This window comes from Salmo salar, chromosome ssa02 (genome assembly GCF_905237065.1).
Source record: "Salmo salar chromosome ssa02, Ssal_v3.1, whole genome shotgun sequence".
Classification (NCBI taxonomy): domain Eukaryota; kingdom Metazoa; phylum Chordata; class Actinopteri; order Salmoniformes; family Salmonidae; genus Salmo; species Salmo salar.
Window position 1 is genome coordinate 92,430,512 of NC_059443.1, and position 25,084 is coordinate 92,455,595.

Consider the following 25,084-nt stretch of genomic DNA (forward strand, 5'->3'; position numbering starts at 1 on the left):
TTTTTAGGCCCACTCTGTATGTAGGGAAGCTGGACTCTCACCTTTATGCCTCCACCTCCCTGGTTCACGACGGAGTCTCTCTAGTGGTCAGTACAGCTGTCAATCAACAGCACCCAAAAAAATACACTGAGTGGACAAAACATTAAGAACACCTGTTATTTTTTTTTTAATGACAGACTGACCAGATGAACATATATGATTTCACTTATTGATGTCACTTGTTATTAAATCCACTTCGATCAGTGTAGATGAAAGGGGTGGAGACATGGATTGTGTATGTGTACCATTCAGAGGGTGAAGACAAAAGATTTAAGCCCCTTTGAACGGGGGGGGGTATGGTAATAAGGGCCATTGCGCAGCAGTTTGAGTGTTCACTGCAACGCTGCTGGGTTTTTACACGCTCAACAGTTTCCCCCGTGTGTATCAAGAATGGGTCCACCACCCAAAAGGACATCCAGCCAACTGTGGGAAGCATGAGGTCCACACTGGGCCAGCATCCCTGTGGAACGCTTTCTAGTAGAGGCCATTCCCTTAAGAATTGAGGTTGTTAGGAAGGTGTTCCTAATGTTTTGTACACTCAGTGTCTACACAGCAGCCAATCAGCATGTCTACACGACACACAACAGCCAATCAGCACGTCTACACGACACACAACAGCCAATCAGCATGTCTACACGACACACAACAGCCAATCAGCATGTCTACACGACACACAACAGCCAATCAGCACGTCTACACGACACACAGCAGCCAATCAGCACGTCCACACGACACACAACAGCCAATCAGCACGTCTACACGACACACAACAGCCAATCAGCACGTCTACACGACACACAGCAGCCAATCAGCACGTCAACACGACACACAACAGCCAATCAGGAGTGTTTTATTCTCAGTACTGTGTTGTCATTATACACACCTTGTTAGGAACTTTTCTCTCTGAATTTGATTGGCTGATTTCTCTGACGTATTGATTGACGCGTTGCCACGGCAGCCGCGGGGCTTGACGCTGGCGCGTATCGAGGGACCGGAGACCGAGGAGGTGACGGTCAGGGAGAAGGGAGAGTGCGAGATCATCCCGCCTACTGATGTACAATACCCGCCAGGATCCACCAACACACTGAACAACCAGTGGCTGCTCATAGGTAACTACCCGCCAGGCTCCACCAACACACTGAACAACCAGTAGGTAACTACCCGCCAGGCTCCACCAACACACTGAACAACCAGTGGCTGCTCATAGGTAACTACCCGCCAGGCTCCACCAACACACTGAACAACCAGTGGCTGCTCATAGGTAACTACCCGCCAGGCTCCACCAACACACTGAACAACCAGTGGCTGCTCATAGGTAACTACCCGCCAGGCTCCACCAACACACTGAACAACCAGTGGCTGCTCATAGGTAACTACCCGCCAGGCTCCACCAACACACTGAACAACCAGTGGCTGCTCATAGGTAACTACCCGCCAGGCTCCACCAACACACTGAACAACCAGTAGGTAACTACCCGCCAGGCTCCGCCAACACACTGATCAAGCAGTAGGTAACTACCCGCCAGGCTCCACCAACACACTGAACAACCAGTAGGTAACTACCCGCCAGGCTCCACCAACACACTGATCAACCAGTAGGTAACTACCCGCCAGGCTCCGCCAACACACTGATCAACCAGTAGGTAACTACCCGCCAGGCTCCGCCAACACACTGATCAACCAGTAGGTAACTACCCGCCAGGCTCCGCCAACACACTGAACAACCAGTAGGTAACTACCCGCCAGGCTCCACCAACACACTGAACAACCAGTAGGTAACTACCCGCCAGGCTCCGCCAACACACTGAACAACCAGTAGGTAACTACCCGCCAGGCTCCGCCAACACACTGATCAACCAGTAGGTAACTACCCGCCAGGCTCCACCAACACACTGAACAACCAGTAGGTAACTACCCGCCAGGCTCCACCAACACACTGATCAACCAGTAGGTAACTACCCGCCAGGCTCCACCAACACACTGATCAACCAGTAGGTAACTACCCGCCAGGCTCCGCCAACACACTGAACAACCAGTAGGTAACTACCCGCCAGGCTCCACCAACACACTGAACAACCAGAAGGTAACTACCCGCAGAGACACCAGACACACCGGACACTGATGTCATCTTTAATGTCGTGTGTGTGTGTGTGTGTGTGTGCGTGTGTGCGTGCGTGCGTGCGTGCGTGCGTGCGTGCGTGCGTGCGTGTGTGTGTCTCTCATCAGGACATCACGAGTTACCCCCGGTAGCCCACACCACCATGTTGAGAGACTTCCCGGTAAACCTGCAGCGTTCCGGTGATGCCGTTATCCCGACCCGGCCTCAGAACAACCGCTACGCAGACCATCCTGTGAGTTACAACCCCCTGACCTTTGACCTCTAATCCCTAACCTTTAACCTGAACCCCCCTCCTCCCCTCTTCTTTAGTTCCAGTCAGTAGGTCACGGTGTTGGAGGGGGTCCTGGTGGTGACCCCTGACCTCTCACCCTGTACCCCCCCTCCTCCCCTCCTCTTTAGTTCCAGTCAGTAGGTCACGGTGTTGGAGGGGGTCCTGGTGGTTTGGGTCCCAGCGGAAGCAGAAGGACCCGAGCGGGATCAAGATCAGGGTTGTCCTCTGTCCTGCCCGACTATATATACCAGGACCCTGTTACCGTGGTGATACTGTCTCTACTGCTGGGAGGATGGCTTGCCTTCGCTCTGACTTATCCACAGGTTAGTATGTGACCGGCAAGATTTTAATTTTACATTAATTTAGATGGTGGTAATTCATTTAGATGAGATGGTGGTAATTAATCTAGATGGTGGTAATTCATTTAGATGAGATGGTGGTAATTCATTTAGATGAGATGGTGGTAATTCATTTAGATGAGATGATGGTAATTCATCTAGATGATGGTAATTCATCTAGATGATGGTAATTCATCTAGATGATGGTAATTCATTTAGATGGTGGTAATTCATTTAGATGAGATGGTGGTAATTCATTTAGATGGTGGTAATTCATTTAGATGAGATGATGGTAATTCATTTAGATGATGGTAATTCATCTAGATGGTGGTAATTCATTTAGATGAGATGGTGGTAATTCATTTAGATGAGATGGTGGTAATTCATTTAGATGGTGGTAATTCATTTAGATGAGATGGTGGTAATTCTTTTAGATGAGATGGTGGTAATTCATTTAGATGGTGGTAATTCATTTAGATGGTGGTAATTCATCTAGATGGTGGTAATTCATCTAGATGAGATGGTGGTAATTCATTTAGATGAGATGGTGGTAATTCATTTAGATGAGATGATGGTAATTCATCTAGATGAGATGATGGTAATTCATCTAGATGATGGTAATTCATTTAGATGAGATGATGGTAATTCATCTAGATGGTGGTAATTCATTTAGATGAGATGATGGTAATTCATTTAGATGATGGTAATTCATTTAGATGGTGGTAATTCATTTAGATGGTGGTAATTAATTTAGATGTGGTAATTCATTTAGATGGTGGTAATTCATTTAGATGGTGGTAATTCATTTAGATGAGATGGTGGTAATTCATTTAGATGGTGGTAATTCATTTAGATGGTGGTAATTCATTTAGATGAGATGGTGGTAATTCATTTAGATGGTGGTAATTCATCTAGATGAGATGGTGGTAATTCATTTAGATGGTGGTAATTCATTTAGATGGTGGTAATTCATTTAGATGGTGGTAATTCATTTAGATGAGATGGTGGTAATTCATTTAGATGAGATTATGGTAATTCATCTAGATGAGATGATGGTAATTCATCTAGATGATGTTAATTCATTTAGATGAGATTATGGTAATTAATCTAGATGGTGGTAATTCATTTAGATGAGATGATGGTAATTCATTTAGATGGTGGTAATTCATTTAGATGGTGGTAATTCATTTAGATGGTGGTAATTCATTTAGATGGTGGTAATTCATTTAGGTGGTGGTAATTCATTTAGATGGTGGTAATTCATTTAGGTGGTGGTAATTCATTTAGATGATGGTAATTCATCTAGATGGTGGTAATTCATTTAGATGAGATGGTGGTAATTCATTTAGATGAGATGATGATAATTCATTTAGATGGTGGTAATTCATTTAGATGAGATGGTGGTAATTCATTTAGATGGTGGTAATTCATTTAGATGAGATGTTTTATATGTGTCTCTGTGTGTACCACCTCTACTCCACACAGAGACACATATAAAACTCAATACCACCTCTACTCCACACACAGAGATGCGTCCCTCGCCCTCCATTTGGAAAATCTGACTATAAGTCTAGCTTTTAGATTACTGCTCACGAGTAAGCACTCAAACAGGAAGTACTTGTGACTCGCTTAATACAGAAGTGTTCAGATGACGCTGATGCTAAACTACAGGACTGTTTTGCTATCACAGACTGGAATATGTGCCGGCATTCGTCCGATGGCGTTAAGGAGTACACCACATCAGTCACTGGCTTCATCAATAAGTGTATCGATGACGTCGTCCCCACAGTGTCCGTACGTACATATCCAAACCAGAAGCCATGGATTACAGGCAACATCTGCATTGAGCTAAAGGCTTGATCTGCTGCTTTCAAGGAGCGCGACACTAATCCGGACGCTTATAATGAATCCCGCTATGCCCTCAGACGAACCATCAAACAGGCAAAGTGTCAATACAGGACTAAGGTTGAATCCTACTACATCGGCTCTGACGCTCGTCGGATGTGGCAGGGCTTGCAAACTATTACGGAATATGAAGGGAAACCCAGCCACGAGCTGCCCAGCCACGAGCCTATCAGATGAGCTAAATGCCTTCTTTGCTTGCTTTGAGGCCAGCAACGCTGAACCATGCATGAGGGCACCAGCTGTTCAGGACAACTGTGTGATCATGCTCTCCATAGCCGATGTGAGTAAGACTTTTAAACAGGTCAACATTCACAAGGACGCCAGGGTCAGACGGATTACCAGGACGCATACTCAGAGCACGCGCTGACCAACTGTCAAGTGTCTTCACTGACATTTCCAACCTTTCCCTGACCAAGTCTGTAATACCAACATGCTTCATACAGACCACTATAGTCCCTGTGCTCAAGAACGCCAAGGTAACCTGCTTAACCTCTATGGGCTAGGTGGGACGCTAGCGTCCCCCCCGTGGTGCACTCCATCAACAGCAGGTGCATTTCAAGAGCGGCAAATTTGAATCCAAATAAATGTCAAAATTCAAATTTTTCAAACATAGAACTATTTTACACCCTTTGAAAGATAAACATCTCCTTAATCTAACCACGTTTTACGATTTCAAAAAGGTTTTACGGGGAAAGCATAAATTTAGAGTATGTTAGGACAGTACATTTACAAGAGTTGTGTGTAATGTTTTGTCAATTCAAAGACAGGGTCACCAAAACCATAAAACCAGCTAAAATGATGCACTAACCTTTTACAATCTCCATCAGATGACACTCCTAGGACATTATGTTAGACAATGCATGCATTTTTAGTTCTATCAAGTTCATATTTATATCCAAAAACAGCGTTTTACTATGGCATTGATGTTGAGGAAATCGTTTCCCTCCAATAACCGTCAGTCAAGTCAACACCACAAATTAAATAATTAAAATTAGAAAACATTGGTAAAATATTATATTGTCATTTAAAGAATTATAGATTTACATCTCTTGAACGCTATCAACTTGCCAGATTTAAAAATAACCTTACTGGGAAATCACACTTTGCAATAATCTGAGCACTGCGCCCAGAAAAATCCGCGTTGCGATACAGACTAGACGTCATGTTGGGGAGATCTAAAATCGAAAATACTATGTAAATAATCCATTACCTTTGATTCTCTTCATCAGATGTCACTTCCAGGTATCACAGGTCCATAACGAATGTAGTTTTGTTCAAAAAAGCTCATCATTTATGTCCAAAAATCTCCGTCTTGTTAGCACATGATCTAAGCCAGCCGGACTTCTCGTCATGAACGAGGGGAAAAAAATATATTTACGTTCGTTCAAACATGTCAAACGTTGTATAGCATAAATCATTAGGGCCTTTTTAACCAGAACATGAATAATATTCAAGGTGGACGAATGCATACTCTTTTATAACGTATTGGAACGAGGGTACCCAACATGAACTCGCGCGCCAGGTGTCTAATGGGCCATCATCGTTCCATGGCTCTTGTTCGGTCAGATCTCCCTCCAGAAGACTCAAAACACTTTGTAAAGGCTGGTGACATCTAGTGGAAGCAATAGGAAGTGCCAAAATATTCCTCAGCCCCTGTGTTTTTCAATGGGATAGGTTTAAAGTCAATACAACACATCAGGTATCCACTTCCTGTCAGAAAATGTCTCAGGGTTTTGCCTGCCAAATGAGTTCTGTTATACTCACAGACACCATTCAAACAGTTTTAGAAACTTTAGAGTGTTTTCTATCCATATATAATAAGTATATGCATATTCTAGTTACTGGGTAGGATTAGTAACCAGATTAAATCGGGTACATTTTTTTTATCCAGCCGTGCAAATACTGCCCCCTAGCCCTAACAGGTTAAATGACTACCACCCTGTAGCAATCACGTCTGTAGCCATGAAGTGCTTTGAAAGGCTGGTCATCAACACCGTCATCTCAGAAACCCTAGACACTCCAATTTGCATACTTCCCCAACAAATCCACAGATTACGCAATCTCTATTGCCACTCCACACTGCCCTTTCCCACCTGGACAAAAGGAACACCTATGTGAGAATGCTGTTCATTGACTACAGCTCAGCGTTCAACACCATAGTGCCCTCAAAGCTCATCACTAAGCTAAGGACCCTGGGACTAAACACCTCCCTCTGCAACTGGATCCTGGACTTCCTGATGGGCTTCCTGCTGTACTCCCGTTTCACCCATGATTGCGTGGCCACGCACGGCTCCGAAACCATCATTAAGTTTGCTGACGACACAACGGTGGTAGGCCTGATCACCGACAACGATGAGAAAGCCTAAAGGGAGGTCAGAGACCTGGCAGTGTGGTGCCAGGACAACAACATCTCCCTCAATGTGAGCAGGACAAACTAACTGATCGTGGACTACAGGAAAAGGAGGGCCGAGCATGTCCCCATTCACATCAACGGGGCTGTAGTGGAGTGGGTCACATGCTTCAAGTTCCTTGATTTCCACCTCACTAATAATCATTGTCCAAACACACCAAGACAGTCGTGAAGAGGGCACCTTTTCTCCCTCAGGAGACTGAAAAGATTTGGCATGGGTCCTCAGATCCTCAAAAGGTTCTACAGCTGCACCATCGAGAGCATCCTGAACGGTTCCATCACCGCCTGATATGGCAGCTGCTCGGCATCAATGTTTCTTCTAAGCTGCGCACCACTTCCTCCAGGATTGTGATTGAACTTCACTGAGTTCGCCCAATTAGTTTGCGCTATATACATTTGTTTACGTTACAGGCTTATTCTAAAATGGATTAAATTGTTTTTTCTCCCCCTCATTAATCTACACACACTACCCCATAATGACAAAGTGAAAAAGGTTTTTATATTTCCATAAGTATTCAGACGCTTTATTCAGTACTTTGTTGAAGAACCTTTGGCAGCGAATAACAGCCTCGAGTCTTCTTGGGTATGATGCTACAAGCTTGGCACACCTGTATTTGGGGAGTTTCTCCCATTCTTCTTTGCAGATCCTCTCAAGCTCTGTCAGGTTGGATGGGGAGTATCGCTGCACAGCTATTTTCAGGTCTCTCCAAACATATTAAATCAGGGTCTAGTCCGGGCTCTGGCTGGCCCACTCAAGGATATTCAGAGACTTGTCCCGAAGCCACTCCTGCGTTGTCTTGGCTGTGTGCTTAGGGTCGTTGTCCTGTTGGAAGGTGAACCTTCGCCCCCAGTCTGAGGTCCTGAGTGCTCTGGAGCAGGTTTTCATCAAGGATCTCTCTGTACTTTGCTCCGTTCATCTTTCCCTCGATCCTGACTAGTCTCCCAGTCCGACCGCTGAAAAACATCCCCACAGCATGATGCTGCCACCACCACCATGCTTCACCGTAGGGATGGTGCCAGGTTTCCTCCAGATTTGAAGCTTGGCATTCAGGCCAAAGAGTTTTTATGTGTAGATTGATGAGAACATTTAAAAAAAATATATACATTTTAGAACAAGTTTGAAAATGTCAAGGGGTCATTTCGAATGCACTGTGTGTGTGTGTGTGTGTGTGTGTGTGTGTGTGTGTGTGTGTGTGTGTGTGTGTGTGTGTGTGTGTGTGTGTGTGTGTGTGTGTGTGTGTGTGTGTGTGTGTAGCGTGTAACCCAGCAGCAGAATGACCAGAGGCAGCAGTTGGACGAAGCGTTGGAATCCCGCCTCCAACACCTGCTAGACACGCCCTCTTCTGCAGACACACCCCTTCCTCCAGCAGACACCACACCCCTTTTCCCAGGCACCCCCTCTCCTGGAGCCCAGACCCAGTCTGCAGACTCACAGCCGTCCGCTGTGGACCCTCCTCTCTCTGGCTCGCCCGGTAACAGTAGTGACGCTGTGGCTAGGAACGGATCCGCTGGAACGCGGCACACACATGGTGAGACGCGCACACACACACACACACACACACACACACACACACACACACACACAAGTGGCAGATACTTGAATTACACTGTTAGAATCTTTCTAAGGTCCTTTCTCCCTCTCTCTCTCCCTCTCTCTCTCCCCCTCTCTCTCTCTCCTTTCCTTCTTCCTCTCTCTCCCCCTCTCTCTCTCCCTCTCTCCCCCTCTCTCTCCCCTCTCTCCCCCTCTCTCTTACCTCTCTCTGTACCTCTCTCTCTGCCCCTTTCTCCCCCTCTCTCTCTCCTCCTCTCTCTCCCCCTCCCTCTCTCTCTCTCTCTCCCTCCTCTCTCTCTCCCCCTCCCTCTCTCCCTCCTCTCTCCCTCTCTTTCTCCCTCTCTCTCCCCCTCTCTCCCTCTCTCTCTCTCCTCTCCTTCTTCCTCTCTCTCCCCCTCTCTCTCTCCCTCCTCTCTCGCTCTCTCTCCCTCCTCTCATTTCTCCTCCCTCCCCTCTCTCTCCCCCTCTCTCCCTCTCTCTCTCTCCTCTCCTTCTTCCTCTCTCTCCCCTCTCTCTCTCCCTCCTCTCCTTCTCTCTCTCCCTCCTCTCCTTCTTCCTCTCTCTCCCTCCTCTCTTTCTCTCTCTCTCCTCCTCTCTCTCCCCTCTCTCCCCCTCTCTCTTACCTCTCTCTCTATACCTCTCTCTCTGCCCCTCTCTCCCCTCTCTCTCTCTCGCTCTCCCTCCTCTCCTTCTTCTTCTCTCTCCTCATCTCTCCCTCCTCTCTCTCTCTCTCCCTCCTTCTCTCCCTTCTCCCCTCCCTCTCCCCCCTCTCTCTCTCTCCTCCTCTCTCTCCCCTCCCCCTCTCTCTCTCTCTCTCTCTCTCTCTCTCTCTCTCCTCTCTCTCTCCCTCCCCCTCTCTCTCTCTCTCTCTCCTCCCTCCCCCTCTCTCTCCCTCTCTCTCCCTCTCCCTCCTTCTCTCCCTTCTCCCCTCCCTCTCCCCCTCTCTCTCTCCTCCTCTCTCTCCCCTCCCCTCTCTCTCTCTCCCCTCCTCTCTCTCTCCCCCTCCCCCTCTCTCTCTCTCCTCCCTCCCTCCCCTCTCTCTCCCTCTCTCTCCTTCTTCCTCTCTCTCCCCCTCTCTCTCTCCCCTCCTTCTCTCCCTTCTCCCCCTCCCTCCCCCTCTCTCTCTCTCCTCCTCTCTCTCCCCCTCCCCCTCTCTCTCTCTCTCCCCCTCCCTCTCTCTCTCCCCTCTCTCTCTCTCTCTCTCAGATGGAGGGATAGAGGAGGTGGAGGTGGGGAAGATCTCCTTCTGTCCATCAGAGATTCTGGGACATGGAACCGAAGGAACCTTTGTCTTCCGGTCAGTATTCCATCCATTGATGTTTTACTGATCATGAAAAAGCAATGCAGTTTCTTGCTTTATAACTTCAATTAATTTAAACTTAAATGTAGAATTATTGGAAATATGTAATTTCTGACTACCGCTCTTCAAGAGGAGATGATATCACAGCAACAGTTATAACGTTTATTTAACAATCCCTTTTGAAAATGAAACGTAGTTGGCCAATGGTTTTAGTGGAGCTGGGGTTCCCCTCCCCCGGACAGATATTTTATAACTCTCTGCATTGTATTGGGGACGTTTTATTCATAACAATATTATTTATTCATGATCTAGTTATGATCTAGTCATTATATATTCATGATGTAGTCAATATATATATTCATGAAATAGTCATTATTTATTCATGATCTAGTTATAATTTATTCATGATCTAGTTATAATTTATTCATAATTTATTAATGATCTAGCTATGATCTAGTCACTATATATTCATGATATAGTCATTATATATTCATGAAATAGTCATTATTTATTCATGATCTAGTTATAATTTAGTTATTATTTATTCATAATATATATAATTGAGTCATTATTTATTAATGATATAGTTATATTTTTGTCATGATTTATTCATGATATAGTCATTATATATTCATGATCTAGTTATGATCTAGTCATTATATATTCATGATCTTGCTAGTATTTATTCATGATCTACTTATAATTGAGTCATTATTTATTCATGATCTAGTTATAATTGAGTCATTATTTATTCATGATATAGTCATTATATATTTATGATCTAGTCATTATATATTCATGATCTTGCTATTATTTATTCATGATCTAGTTATAATTTAGTCATTATATATTCATAATTTAGTCATTTATTCATGATCTAGTTATAATTTAGTCATTATATATATATATTCATGATCTAGTCATTATATATTCATGATCTAGTCATTATATATTCTTGATCTAGTCATTATATATTCATGATCTAGACATTATATATTCATGATCTAGTCATTATATATTCATGATCTAGTCATTATATATTCATGATCTAGTCATTATATATTCGTGATCTAGTCATTATATATTCATGATCTAGTCATTATATATTCGTGATCTAGTCATTATATATTTGTGATCTAGTCATTATATATTCGTGATCTAGTCATTATATATTCGTGATCTAGTCATTATATATTCATGATCTAGTCATTATATATTCATGATCTAGTCATTATATATTCGTGATTTAGTCCTGACATATGAAATCTTCCAGGGGCCGTTTTGACGGCCGTCTGGTGGCTGTGAAGCGGATCCTCCCAGAATGTTTTGACGTCGCAGAGCGAGAGGTCCAGCTGCTCCGGGAGTCGGACGAACATCCAAACGTCATCAGATACTACTGCACTGAGAGAGACAAACTATTCACCTACATCGCTATAGAACTGTGTGCTGCTACGCTACAACAGGTAGGTACTGTGTATAACCTGGTAGTGTGTATATATAACCTGGTAGTGTGTATATATAACCTGGTAGTATATATATAACCTGGTAGTGTGTATATATAACCTGGTAGTGTGTATATAACCTGGTAGTGTGTATATATAACCTGGTAGTGTGTATATAACCTGGTAGTGTGTATATATAACCTGGTAGTGTGTATATATAACCTGGTAGTGTCTATATATAACCTGGTATTGTGTATGTAGTGTGTATAACCTGGTATTGTGTATGTAGTGTGTATAACCTGTGTGTTCTCTGCTGTCCCCAGTATGTGGAAGATCCGTCGTGCCACGTTGGTCTCAGCCCCGTTACTGTACTGCAACAGACCATGTGTGGTCTCAGTCACCTCCACTCACTAAACATAGGTACTAAAATACAGCTGTCTGTCTGTCTGTCTGTCTGTCTGTCTGTCTGTCTGTCTGTCTGTCTGTCTGTCTGTCTGTCTGTCTGTCTGTCTCAGTCACCTCCACTCACTAAACATAGGTACTAAAATACAGCTGTCTGTCTGTCTGTCTGTCTGTCTGTCTGTCTGTCTGTCTGTCTGTCTGTCTGTCTCAGTCACCTCCACTCACTAAACATAGGTACTAAAATACAGCTGTCTGTCTGTCTGTCTGTCTGTCTGTCTGTCTGTCTGTCTGTCTGTCTGTCTCAGTCACCTCCACTCACTAAACATAGGTACTAAAATACAGCTGTCTGTCTGTCTGTCTGTCTGTCTGTCTGTCTGTCTGTCTGTCTGTCTGTCTGTCTGTCTGTCTGTCTGTCTCAGTCACCTCCACTCACTAAACATAGGTACTAAAATACAGCTGTCTGTCTGTCTGTCTGTCTGTCTGTCTGTCTGTCTGTCTGTCTGTCTGTCTGTCTGTCTGTCTGTCTGGTCTCAGTCACCTCCACTCACCCAACATACACTACCAGTCAACAGTTTGGACACAGCTACTCATTCAATGGTATTTATTTATTTTTTACTATTTTCTACATTGTAGAATATTAGTGAAGACATCAAAACTATGAAATAACACATAACGAATCATGTAGTAAACAAAAAAAAGTGTTAAACAAATCAAAATATATTTTATATTTGAGATTCTTCAAAGTAGCCACCCTGCCTCGATGACAGCTTTGTACACTCTTGGCATTCTCTCAACCAGCTTCATGTGGTAGTCACCTGGAATGCATTTCAATGAACAGGTGTGTCTTGTTAAATTGGGGAATTTATTTCTTTCTTAATGCGTTTGAGCCAATCAGTTGTGTTGTGACAAGGTAGGGGTGGTATACAGAAGATAGACCTATTTGGTAAAAGACCAAGTCCATATTATGGCAAGATCAGCTCAAATAAGCAAAGAGAAACAACAGTCCATCATTACTTTAAAGACATGAAGGTCAGTCAATGCGGGAAAGTTTCAAGAACTTTGAAAGTTTCTTCAAGTGCAGTCGCAAAAACCATCAAGCACTATGATGAAACTGGCTCTCATGAGGACCGCCACAGGACAGGAAGAGCCAGAGTTACCTCTTCTGCAGAGGATACGTTCATTGGAGTTTTCCAGCCTCAGAAATTACAGCCCAAATAAATGCTTCACAGAGTTCAAGTAACAGACACATCTCAACATCAACTGTTCAGAGGAGACTGTGTGAATCAGGCCTTCATGGTTGAATTGCTGCAGAGAAACCACTACTAAAGGACACCAATAAGAAGAAGAAGAGACTTGCTTGGGCCAAGAAACACGAGCAATGGACATTAAACCAATGGAAATCTGTCCTTTGGTCTGATGTTTCCAAATTTGAGATTTTTGGTTCCAAACGCCGTGTCTTTGTGAGATGCAGAGGTGAGCAGATGATCTCCGCATGTGTGGTTCCCACCGTGAAGCATGGAGGAGGAGGTGTGATGGTACTTTGCTGGTAACACTGTCAGGGATTTATTTAGAATTCAAGGCACACTTAACCAACATGGCTACCACAGCATTCTGCAGCGATACGTCATCCCATCTGGTTTGCGCTTAGTGGGACTATCATTTGTTTTTCAACAGGACAATGACCCAACACACCTCCAGGCTGTGTGAGGGCTATTTGACCAAGAAGGAGAGTGATGGAGTGCTGCATCAGATGACCTGGCCTCCACAATCACCTGACCTCAACCCAATTGAGATGGTTTGGGATGAGTTGGACCGCAGAGTGAAAGGAAAAGCAGCCAACAAGTGCTCAGCATATGTGGGAACTCCTTCAAGACTGTGGTAAAAGCATTCTGGGTGAAGCTGGTTGAGAGAATGCCAAGAGTGTGCAAAGCTGTCATCAAGGCAAAGGGTGGCTACTTTGAAGAATATAAAATATAATATATATTTAGATTTGTTTAATACTTTTTATGGTTACTACATGATTCCATATGTGTTATTTCATAGTTTTGATGTCCTCACTACAGTAAACAGGTGTGTCTATAGATATATAAGACTCAAACACAAGGGACTCTTGACAGGACTTGGACTCAGTTAACTTCTCTCTCTCTCTCTCTCTCCATCTCTCCATCTCTCTCTCCCATCTCTCTCTCTCTCTCTCTCTCTCTCTCTCTCTCTCTCATCTCTCTCTCTCCATCTCTCTCTCTCTCCATCTCTCTCTCTCCATCTCTCTTTCTCCATCTCTCTCCATCTCTCTCTCTCTCTCTCTCTCTCTCCATCTCTCCATCTCTCTCTCCATCTCGCTCTCTCTCCATCTCTCCACCACTCTCCCCCATCTCTCTCTCCCATCTCTCTCTCTCCATCTCTCTCTCCATCTCTCCATCTCTCTCTCTCCATCTCTCTCTCCATCTCTCCATCTCTCTCTCCCATCTCTCTCTCTCCATCTCTCCATCTATCTCTCCCATCTCTCTCTCCCATCTCGCTCCCATCTCTCCCATCTCTCTCCCATCTCTCTCTCCCATCTCTCTCTCCATCTCTCTCCCATCTCTCTCCCATCTCTCTCTCCATCTCTCTCCCATCTCTCTCTCCATCTCTCTCTCCCATCTCTCTCTCCCATCTCTCTCTCCATCTCCATCTCTCTCCATCCCTCTCTCTCCATCTCTCCATCTCTCTCTCCATCTCTCCCATTTCTCTCTTCATCTCTCTCTCTCTCCATCTCTCTCTCCATCTCTCTCTCTCCATCTCTCCATCTCTCTCTCCATCTCTCTCCATCTCTCTCTCTCTCTCTCCATCTCTCCATCTCTCTCTCCGGTCTCCAGTCCACAGGGATCTGAAGCCTCGTAACATCCTGTTGTCTCAGCCAGGGCCCCTGGGGTGGGTGAGAGCGCTGATATCAGACTTTGGCCTGTGTAAAAAGATCCCTGAGGGAAGGACTAGTTTCTCTCTCCGCTCGGGGATACCGGGGACAGAGGGGTGGATCGCCCCGGAAGTACTGCTGGACACACCGGGAAACAACCCGGTGAGAGATACAACACACACACACACACACACACACACACACACACACACACACACACACACACACAGAGCGTGTAAATAATATAAGGTTTTGATATCTTTCCATCCTCTGTGACCTGAAAGAATTCAGTTCAGTTTGTTCTACTGGGTTCTACTACTACTATAATACTACTACTACTATAATACTACTACTACTATAATAAAACCCCTCCCTCTCTCTAGTGTGTTCTACTACTACTACTATAATACTACTACTATAATACTACTACTACTATAATACTACTCCTCCCTCCCTCTCTCTAGTGTGTTCTACTACTACTATAATACTACTCCTCCCTCTCTCTAGTATGTACTACTACTACTATAATACTACTACTACTATAATACTACTCCCTCTCTGTCTCTAGTGTGTTCTACTACTACTACTATAATACTACTACTACTATAATACTACTACTATAATACTTCTACTACTACTATAATACTACTTCCTGTGTTCTAGTGTGTTATACTACTACTATAATACTACTACTACTATAATACTACTCCTTCCTCTCTCTAGTGTGTTATACTACTACTATAATACTACTCCTCTCTGTCTCTAGTGTGTTCTACTACTACTATAATACTACTACTACTATAATACTACTACTACTACTATAATACTTCTTCCTGTGTTCTACTATAATAGTGTTGTTTGTCTCCAGACCCGTTGTGACCAGGCTGTGGACGTGTTCTCAGCTGGCTGTGTTTTCTACTATAATACTACTACTATAATACTACTACTATAATACTACTACTATTATAATACTACTACTACTATAATACTACTCCTCCCTCCCTCTCTCTAGTGTGTTCTACTACTACTATAATACTACTCCTCCCTCTCTCTAGTATGTACTACTACTACTATAATACTACTCCCTCTCTGTCTCTAGTGTGTTCTACTACTACTATAATAATACTACTACTATAATACTACTACTATAATACTACTACTATTATAATACTACTACTACTATAATACTTCTTCCTGTGTTCTAGTATAATCGTGTTGTTTTTCTCCAGACCCGTTGTGACCAGGCTGTGGACGTGTTCTCAGCTGGCTGTGTTTTCTACTACGTGGTCAGTAGAGGGCAGCACCCGTTTGGCGACACGCTACGACGCCAAGCTAACATCCTGACCGGGGAGTACTTCCTCACTCACTTCCTGGAAGACGTGCACGGTGGGTGTGTCGTCTTTCGTTTAGAGACTCTTGAGGTTTTCTGTGATTCTGATTGAGAGCTGGGTAGGGACAGGGGGGAGGTTCTAATTGGCTGTGCTGTGTGTCCGTCAGATGACGTCATAGCGCGGGACCTGATAGAGCGAATGATCAGCGGCGATCCGGAGTCCCGCCCCTCCACTTCCTCTATTCTTAAACACCCGTTCTTCTGGAGCCCTGATAAACAACTGCAGTTCTTCCAGGTACCTCCCCTACCCCTCTACCTCTACCCCTCTACCCCTACCTCTACCACTACCTCTACCCCTACCCCTCTACCTGTACCCCTACCTCTACCCCTACCCCTCTACCTCTACCTCTCTACCTCTACCCCTACCCCTCTACCCCTACCCCTCTACCCCTACCCCTCTACCTCTACCCCTCTACACCCCTACCCCTACCCCTACCTCTACCTCTCTACCTCTACCCCTACCTCTACCTCTACCCCTCTACCTCTACCCCTCTACCTCTACCCCTACCCCTCTACCTCTACCCCTACCTCTACCTCTACCCCTAGCTCTACCCCTACCCCTCTACCCCTATCCCTACCTCTACCTTTACCTTTACACCTCTCCCCCACCCCTCTACCTCTACCCCTACCTCTACCCCTACCTCTACCTCTCTACCTCTACCCCTACACCTCTACCTCTACCCCTACCTCTCTACCTCTACCCCTACCTCTCTACCTCTACCCCTACCTTTCTACCTCTACCCCTACCTCTACCCCTACCTCTCTACCTCTACCCCTACCTCTACCCCCTACCTCTACCCCTACCTCTCTACCTCTACCCCTACCTCTCTACCTCTACCCCTACCTCTCTACCTCTACCCCTACCTCTACTCCTACCTCTACCTCTACCCCTACCTCTCTACCCCTACCTCTACCCCTACCTCTCTACCTCTACCCCTACCTCTACCCCTCTACCCCTACCCCTACCTCTACCTCTCTACCTCTACCCCTACCTCTACCTCTACCCCTCTACCTCTACCCCTCTACCTCTACCCCTACCCCTCTACCTCTACCCCTACCTCTACCTCTACCCCTAGCTCTACCCCTACCCCTCTACCCCTATCCCTACCTCTACCTTTACCTTTACACCTCTCCCCCTACCCCTCTACCTCTACCCCTCTACCCCTCTACCCCTACCTCTACCCCTACCTCTACCTCTCTACCTCTACCCCTACCCCTCTACCTCTACCCCTACCTCTCTACCTCTCCCCCTACCTCTCTACCTCTACCCCTACCTCTACCCCTACCTTTCTACCTCTACCCCTACCTCTACCCCTACCTCTCTACCTCTCTACCTCTACCCCTACCTCTACCCCTACCTCTCTACCTCTACCCCTACCTCTCTACCTCTACCCCTACCTCTCTACCTCTACCCCTACCTCTACTCCTACCTCTACCTCTACCTCCCACCCCTACCTCTCTACCCCTACCTCTACCCCTACCTCTCTACCCCTACCTCCACCCCTCTACCCCTACCCCTACCTCTACCTCTCTACCTCTACCTCTACCCCTCTACCACTACCCCTACCTCTACCCCTACCCCTCTACCCCTACCTCTACCTCTACCCCTCTACCCCTACCTCTACCTCTCTACCTCTACCCCTCTACCCCTACCTCTCTACCTCTACCCCTACCTCTACCCCTACCTCTCTACCTCTACCTCTACCCCTACCTCTCTACCTCTACCCCTACCTCTACCCCTACCTCTCTACCTCTACCCCACCTCTCTACCTCTACCCCCTACCTCTACCCCTACCTCTCTACCTCTACCCCTACCCCTCTCTACCTCTACCCCTACCTCTACCTCTCTACCTCTACCTCTCTCTCTACCTCCACCTTTACCTCTCTACCACTACCCCTACCTCTCTACCTCTACCTCTCTACCTCTACCCCTACCTCTCTACCTCTCTACCTCTACCCCTACCTCTCTACCTCTACCTCTCTACCTCTCTACCTCTACCCCTCTACCCCTACACCTCTACCCCTACACCTCTACCTCTACCCCTACCTCTCTACCTCTACCCCTACCGCTCTACCTCTACCCCTACCTCTCTAGCTCTACCTCTACCCCTCTACCTCTACCCCTCTACCTCTCTACCTCTCCCCCTCTCTCTCTACCTCTACCCCTCTACATCTACCCCTACCTCTCTGCCTCTACCCCTAGCTCTACCTCTCTACCTCTATACCTCTCTACCTCTCTACCTCTACCCCTCTCTCTCTACCTCCACCTTTACCTCTCTACCACTACCCCTACCTCTCTACCTCTACCTCTCTACCTCTACCTCTACCCCTACCTCTACCTCTCTACCTCTACCCCTACCTCTCTACCTCTCTACCTCTACCCCTACCTCTCTACCTCTACCTCTCTACCTCTACCCCTCTACCCCTACACCTCTACCCCTACACCTCTACCTCTACCTCTACCCCTACCTCTCTACCTCTACCTCTACCTCTACCCCTACCTCTCTAGCTCTACCTCTACCCCTCTACCTCTACCCCTCTACCTCTCTACCTCTCCCCCTCTCTCTCTACCTCTACCTCTCTACCTCTCCCTCTCTACCTCTCTACCCCTACTTCTACCTCTACCTCTCTACCTCTACCCCTCTACATCTACCCCTACCTCTCTGCCTCTACCCCTAGCTCTACCTCTCTACCTCTATACCTCTCTACCTCTCTACCTCTACCCCTCTCTCTCTACCTCTCTACCTCTCTACCCCTACCTCTCTACCTTTACCTCTACCTCTCTACCTCTCTACCTCTACCTCTCTACCCCTACCTGTAACGGCTGTCTGTGGAAGTAGACCAAGGTGCAGCAGAGGATGTGTTCATCATTAGAATTTTAATAGAACAAAGTGAACACTATACAAAAAACAAGAAAACTGACTTTATTTCCTTTCCTTCTTTGTTTTCTTTCCTTCCTTTCTTACCTTCTTTCCACCTTATATTTCAGTGGATGACCCCATTGACAGTACTATGGTGTTTTAACCGTGTGTGTGTGTGTGTGTGTGTGTGTGTGTGTGTGTGTGTGTGTGTGTGTGTGTGTGTGTGTGTGTGTGTGTGTGTGTGTGTGTGTGTGTGTGTGTGTGTGTGTATTGTGTGATTGTGTGTGTGTGTGATTGTGTGTGCGTGTGATTGTGTGATTGTGTGATTGTGTGTGTGTGTGTGTGTGTGTGTGTGTGTGTTAGGATGTGAGCGACCGTATAGAGAAGGAAGCTCCAGATGGCTCCTTGGTGGTCAGACTAGAGACGGCTGGTAGAGCCGTAGTACGAACCAACTGGAGGATGCACATCTCTGTTCCTCTCCAGACAGGTAACACACCAGACAGGTAACACACCAGACAGGTAACACACACCTGACAGGTAACACACACCAGACAGGTAACACACCAGACAGGTAACACACACCAGACAGGTAACACACACCAGACAGGTAACACACACCAGACAGGTAACACACCTGACAGGTAACACACACCAGACAGGTAACACACCAGACAGGTAACACACCTGACAGGTAACACACCAGACAGGTAACACACACCAGACAGGTAACACACACCTGACAGGTAACACACACCAGACAGGTAACACACACCAGACAGGTAACACACACCAGACAGGTAACACACACCAGACAGGTAACACACACCAGACAGTTCCAGGTAACACACACCAGACAGTTACAGGTAACACACACCAGACAGGTAACACACACCAGACAGGTAACACACACCAGACAGGTAACACACCTGACAGATAACACACACCAGACAGTTACAGGTAACACACACCAGACAGTTACAGATAACACACACCAGACAGGTAACACTCATCTCTCTGTCTCTGTGTTTTCTCTCCAGACCTGAGGAAGTTCAGGACGTATAAAGGGAACTCAGTCAGAGACCTGCTCCGAGCCATGAGAAATAAGGTATATCTGTTATATATATATATATATATATATATATATATATATATATATATATATATATATATAGTGTATTCAGAAAGTATTCAGACCCCCTGACTTTTTCCACATTTTGTTACTTTACGGACTTATTCTAAAATAGATTAAATAAGAAAAAAATCCTCATCAATCTACACACAATACCCAATAATGACAACGAGAAAACACGTTTTTATATATTTTTGCAAATGTATAGAAAATATAAAAAAAAACAGAAAAAACATATTTACATTATGAAGGTGTTCTTAATGTTTTGTACGCTCAGTGTAAACAGGAGACATGAGGAATAAGGGAAACGTGCTGCTTTTTCCTGTCTCTCTCTCTCTCTTCCTGTCTCTCTCTCTCTTCCTGTCTCTCTCTCTCTCTTCCTGTCTCTCTCTCTCTCTTCCTGTCTCTCTCTCTCTCTCTTCCTGTCTCTCTCTCTCTTCCTGTCTCTCTCTCTCTTCCTCTCTCTCTTCCTGTCTCTCTTCCTGTCTCTCTCTCTCTTCCTCTCTCTCTCTCTCTCTCTCTCTTCCTGTCTCTCTCGCTCTCTCTTCCTGTCTCTCTCGCTCTCTCTTCCTGTCTCTCGCTCTCTCTTCCTGTCTCTCTCTCTCTCTCTCTCTCTCTCTCTCTCTCCTGTCTCTCTCTCTCTCTCTCTCTTCCTGTCTCTCTCTCTCTCTGTCTCTCTCTCTCTCTTCCTGTCTCTCTCTCTCTCTTCCTGTCTCTCTCTCTGTCTTCCTGTCTCTCTCTCTTCCTATCTCTCCTTCTGTCTTCATCTCCTGTTCACACTGGAGACATGAGGAATAAGGGAAACATGCTGCTCTTTTACAGCTGTTCCAACAATGTGTTGTAGTTAGTAGTGGTGAATGATGAAATGGTTGGAGGATAGTGTTGAACTTCCTGTCTCTCCCTCTCTCTCTTCCTGTCTCTCTCTCTCTCTCCCTCTCTCTTCCTGTCTCTCCCTCTCTTCCTGTCTCTCTCTCTCTTCCTGTCTCTCTCTCTCTTCCTGTCTCTCTTCCTGTCTCTCTCTCTGTCTCTCTCTCTTCCCATCTCTCTCTCTCTCTTCCCCTCTCTCTCTCTCTCTCTCTCTCTCTCTGCTCTCTCTCTCTCTCTCTCTCTTCCTGTCTCTCTCTCTCTTCTTGTCTCTCCCCGTCTTCCTGTCTCTTCCTGTCTCTCTCTCTCTCTCTCTCTCTCTCTCTCTTCCTGTCTCTCTCTCTCTCTTCCTGTCTCTCTCTCTCTCTCTCTCTCTTCCTGTCTCTCTCTCTCTCTTCCTGTCTCTCCCCATCTTCCTGTCTCTTCCTGTCTCTCTCTCTCTCTTCCTGTCTCTCTCTCTCTCTTCCTGTCTCTCTCTCTCTCTCTGTCTTCCCGTTCTCTGCGTCTGTAGAAGCACCACTACCATGAGTTGCCAGCGGAGGTCCAGGAGACGTTAGGCGAGGTACCCGAAGGCTTCGTCAGTTACTTCACCTCCCGGTTCCCGCGGTTACTGCTACACACGCACGCCGCGCTCAGCAGCTGTTCACATGAGAGACTTTTCCACCCCTACTACCTTCCCCCCACCGCCAAATAACACACACACACACACAGGAAAGGTCGCTGGTTCAAATCCCCCCAGCCGACTAAAGTGTAAGTTGCTCTGGATAAGAGCGTCTGCTAAATGACTCCAATGTCAAGTGTATATAACACTTTACTGTAGTAGAGCCGGAATGGCTGCTTCATGAATATTCAGAGAGAGAGAGATTGTTGAATGGCTGCTTCATGAATATTCAGAGAGCGAGAGAGACTGTTGAATGGCTGCTTCATGAATATTCAGAGAGAGAGAGACTGTTGAATGGCTGCTTCATGAATTTTCAGAGAGGGAGAGAGACTGTTGAATGGCTGCTTCATGAATATTCAGAGAGCGAGACTGACGAATGGCTGCTTCATGAATATTTAAAGAGAGAGACTGTTTGAATGACTGCTTCATGAATATTCAAAGACAGACCGGTGAATGATTGCTTCATGCTTCATGAATATTCAGAGACACACTGGTGAATGACTGTCTCATTAATATTCAGAGAGACAGACTGTTTGAATGACTGCCTCATGAATATTCAGAGACAGAGTGTTTATTTTTTTTAAACTGCTGTTAATGTTTTACTCGTAACTTACAAGATAAACTGATTTTAACTTTCACCTGGTTTTGATTAGGATAGTTAAATACCCTGCTCTGATAGGATAGTCTGATACGCTGGAGAAGGCTGATGGTCGTAAACGAGGTCGTCGTGGTAACAACCAGAGTACTGTGTGTTTTTCCCGTTTTGCTATTTGAAATCGTGTGGTTCTAAGGACGGGGTTGGGCGGAGCAGGTCACAGGACGACGGAACGACGACCCTGAACGGATTTCTGCGAAGACTGTTGATGCCGTCGGAGATGCACTTAACTGGACGGTGGTTTTGGGGTCCCTGATATATGGAGGGGTCAAATCTGATGCCCTATTTCTCTCTATGTAGTGCACTAAGTAGTACAGGGGGTCAAATCTGATGCCCTATTTCTCTCTATGTAGTGCACTAAGTAGTACAGGGGGTCAAATCTGATGCCCTATTTCTCTCTATGTAGTGCACTAAGTAGTACAGGGGGTCCAATCTGATGCCCTATTTCTCTCTATGTAGTGCACTAAGTAGTACAGGGGGTCCAATCTGATGCCCTATTTCTCTCTATGTAGTGCACTAAGTAGTACAGGGGGTCCAATCTGATGCCCTATTTCTCTCTATGTAGTGCACTAAGTAGTACAAGGGGTCCAATCTGATGCCCTATTCTCTCTATGTAGTGCACTAAGTAGTACAGGGGGTCCAATCTGATGCCCTATTCTCTCTATGTAGTGCACTAAGTAGTACAGGGCATAGTAAGGGGGTCCAATCTGATGCCCTATTCTCTCTATGTAGTGCACTAAGTAGTACAGGGGATAGTAAGGGGGTCCAATCTGATGCCCTATTCTCTCTATGTAGTGCACTAAGTAGTACAGGGGATAGTACAGGGGGGTCCAATCTGATGCCCTATTCTCTCTATGTAGTGCACTAAGTAGTACAGGGGATAGTAAGGGGGTCCAATCTGATGCCCTATTCTCTCTATGTAGTGCACTAAGTAGTACAGGGGATAGTAAGGGGGTCCAATCTGATGCCCTATTCTCTCTATGTAGTGCACTAAGTAGTACAGGGGATAGTACAGGGGGGTCCAATCTGATGCCCTATTCTCTCTATGTAGTGCACTATGAAGGGAATAGGTGTGGAAACACCAGTGGGATATTTTTTTTGACATTGAAGACTTTTTTCTTACTGATACATTTGTGGTTTTATACATTGATGATCTGTATTCCTTTAATTAGAGATTATACATTATGGATTAAATCCCAGACTGCTCTCAGTTTTTTTTTTTTACTCAGATTACAGACTTTTTGGAGGGAAAACTTTTATATATATATATATATATATTTTTGGGAATAATAAAATGAAAAATAAAAATAAATAAACATGTTTGAACATCTTGTAGTGAATTAAACCGACCGTTATTGTGTTTTTTTAATCAACATCAACGTTTTTCATCTTCTTTGTCTTTCTCATAATAATAATAAGGAAGTGAAAAACCCCAAAGGTTAAAAATGAGTTGTTCAAACTACAGACAATCCCTACTGCTGGGGGTTAATATCAGATGAACTACAGACAATCCCTACTGCTGGGGGTTAATATCAGATAAACTACAGACAATCCCTACTGCTGGGGGTTAATATCAGATGAACTACAGACAATCCCTACTGCTGGGGGTTAAAACACTATCAGATAAACTACAGACAATCCCTACTGCTGGGGGTTAATATCAGATAAACTACAGACAATCCCTACTGCTGGGGGTTAATATCAGATAAACTACAGACAATCCCTACTGCTGGGGGTTAATATCAGATAAACTACAGACAATCCCTACTGCTGGGGGTTAATATCAGATAAACTACAGACAATCCCTACTGCACGATACAATAACTATCTGAATGTGATGAGACCAGACACGATACAATAACTATCTATCAAACTGGTTTTGAGTCAGTCCTTCCCTCCATTATCTCTAACAGATCAAACTGGTTTTGAGTCTGTCCTTCCCTCCATTATCTATAACAGATCAAACTGGTTTTGAGTCAGTCCTTCCCTCCATTATCTCTAACAGATCAAACTGGTTTTGAGTCAGTCCTTCCCTCCATTATCTCTAACAGATCAAACTGGTTTTGAGTCAGTCCTTCCCTCCATTATCTCTAACAGATCAAATTGGTTTTGAGTCAGTCCTTCCCTCCATTATCTCTAACAGATCAAACTGGTTTTGAGTCAGTCCTTCCCTCCATTATCTCTAACAGATCAAACTGGTTTTGAGTCAGTCCTTCCCTCCATTATCTATAACAGATCAAACTGGTTTTGAGTCAGTCCTTCCCTCCATTATCTCTAACAGATCAAACTGGTTTTGAGTCCGTCCTTCCCTCCATTATCTCTACAGATCAAACTGGTTTTGAGTCCGTCCTTCCGTCCATTATCTCTAACAGATCAAACTGGTTTTGAGTCAGTCCTTCCCTCCATTATCTCTAACAGATCAAACTGGTTTTGAGTCCGTCCTTCCCTCCATTATCTCTAACAGATCAAACTGGTTTTGAGTCCGTCCTTCCCTCCATTATCTCTAACAGATCAAACTGGTTTCATTAAAAATCGTTATTCTTTTTTTTCCATTCATTTGAGTCAATTGGAGGTGCATTTCAGTCAATTGTGGATGTATTTCAAGGCCTACCTTCAAACTCAGTGCCTCTTTGCTTGACATTATGGGAAAATCAAAAGAAAATCAGCCAAGACATCAGAAGTTTTTTGTTGTTGACCTCCACAAGTCTGGTTCATCCTTGGGAGCAATTTCCAAATGCATGAAGGTAACAGGTTCACATAAAAGGTTCGTATAAAAGGTCAATATTCCCATTTGTTTAGACAGCTGCAATTGCTTAGTTTTTGTATATTCGCACGCTAGTCACTTCCCATCAC

The 25,084-nt window shown here is 45.2% G+C and overlaps 1 protein-coding gene across 5 annotated transcripts in view; it reads left to right on the plus strand.

Annotated features, from left to right (window-relative positions):
- Window positions 1-23,562, plus strand: part of ern2 (endoplasmic reticulum to nucleus signaling 2) — a 46,304-nt gene extending 22,742 nt beyond the window's left edge. The window contains exons 10-24 of one of the 5 annotated variants that reach the window (XM_045712335.1): window positions 8-86; window positions 998-1,148; window positions 1,193-1,462; window positions 2,266-2,390; window positions 2,558-2,752; window positions 8,350-8,611; window positions 9,841-9,931; window positions 11,208-11,397; window positions 11,700-11,796; window positions 14,634-14,833; window positions 15,901-16,057; window positions 16,169-16,296; window positions 19,286-19,409; window positions 19,960-20,027; window positions 21,427-23,562. In XM_045712335.1, coding sequence (XP_045568291.1) covers window positions 8-86; window positions 998-1,148; window positions 1,193-1,462; window positions 2,266-2,390; window positions 2,558-2,752; window positions 8,350-8,611; window positions 9,841-9,931; window positions 11,208-11,397; window positions 11,700-11,796; window positions 14,634-14,833; window positions 15,901-16,057; window positions 16,169-16,296; window positions 19,286-19,409; window positions 19,960-20,027; window positions 21,427-21,609 — 2,320 coding nt within the window. In that variant the 3' untranslated portion in view covers window positions 21,610-23,562. Of the gene's footprint in view, window positions 1-7; window positions 87-997; window positions 1,149-1,192; window positions 1,463-2,265; window positions 2,391-2,557; window positions 2,753-8,337; window positions 8,612-9,840; window positions 9,932-11,207; window positions 11,398-11,699; window positions 11,797-14,633; window positions 14,834-15,539; window positions 15,658-15,900; window positions 16,058-16,168; window positions 16,297-19,285; window positions 19,410-19,959; window positions 20,028-21,426 lie in introns of those variants that run through there. The other 4 variants (XM_045712341.1, XM_045712334.1, XM_045712351.1 and 1 more) reach the window with 4 other exon arrangements.
- Window positions 23,563-25,084: the final 1,522 nt, after the last annotated feature.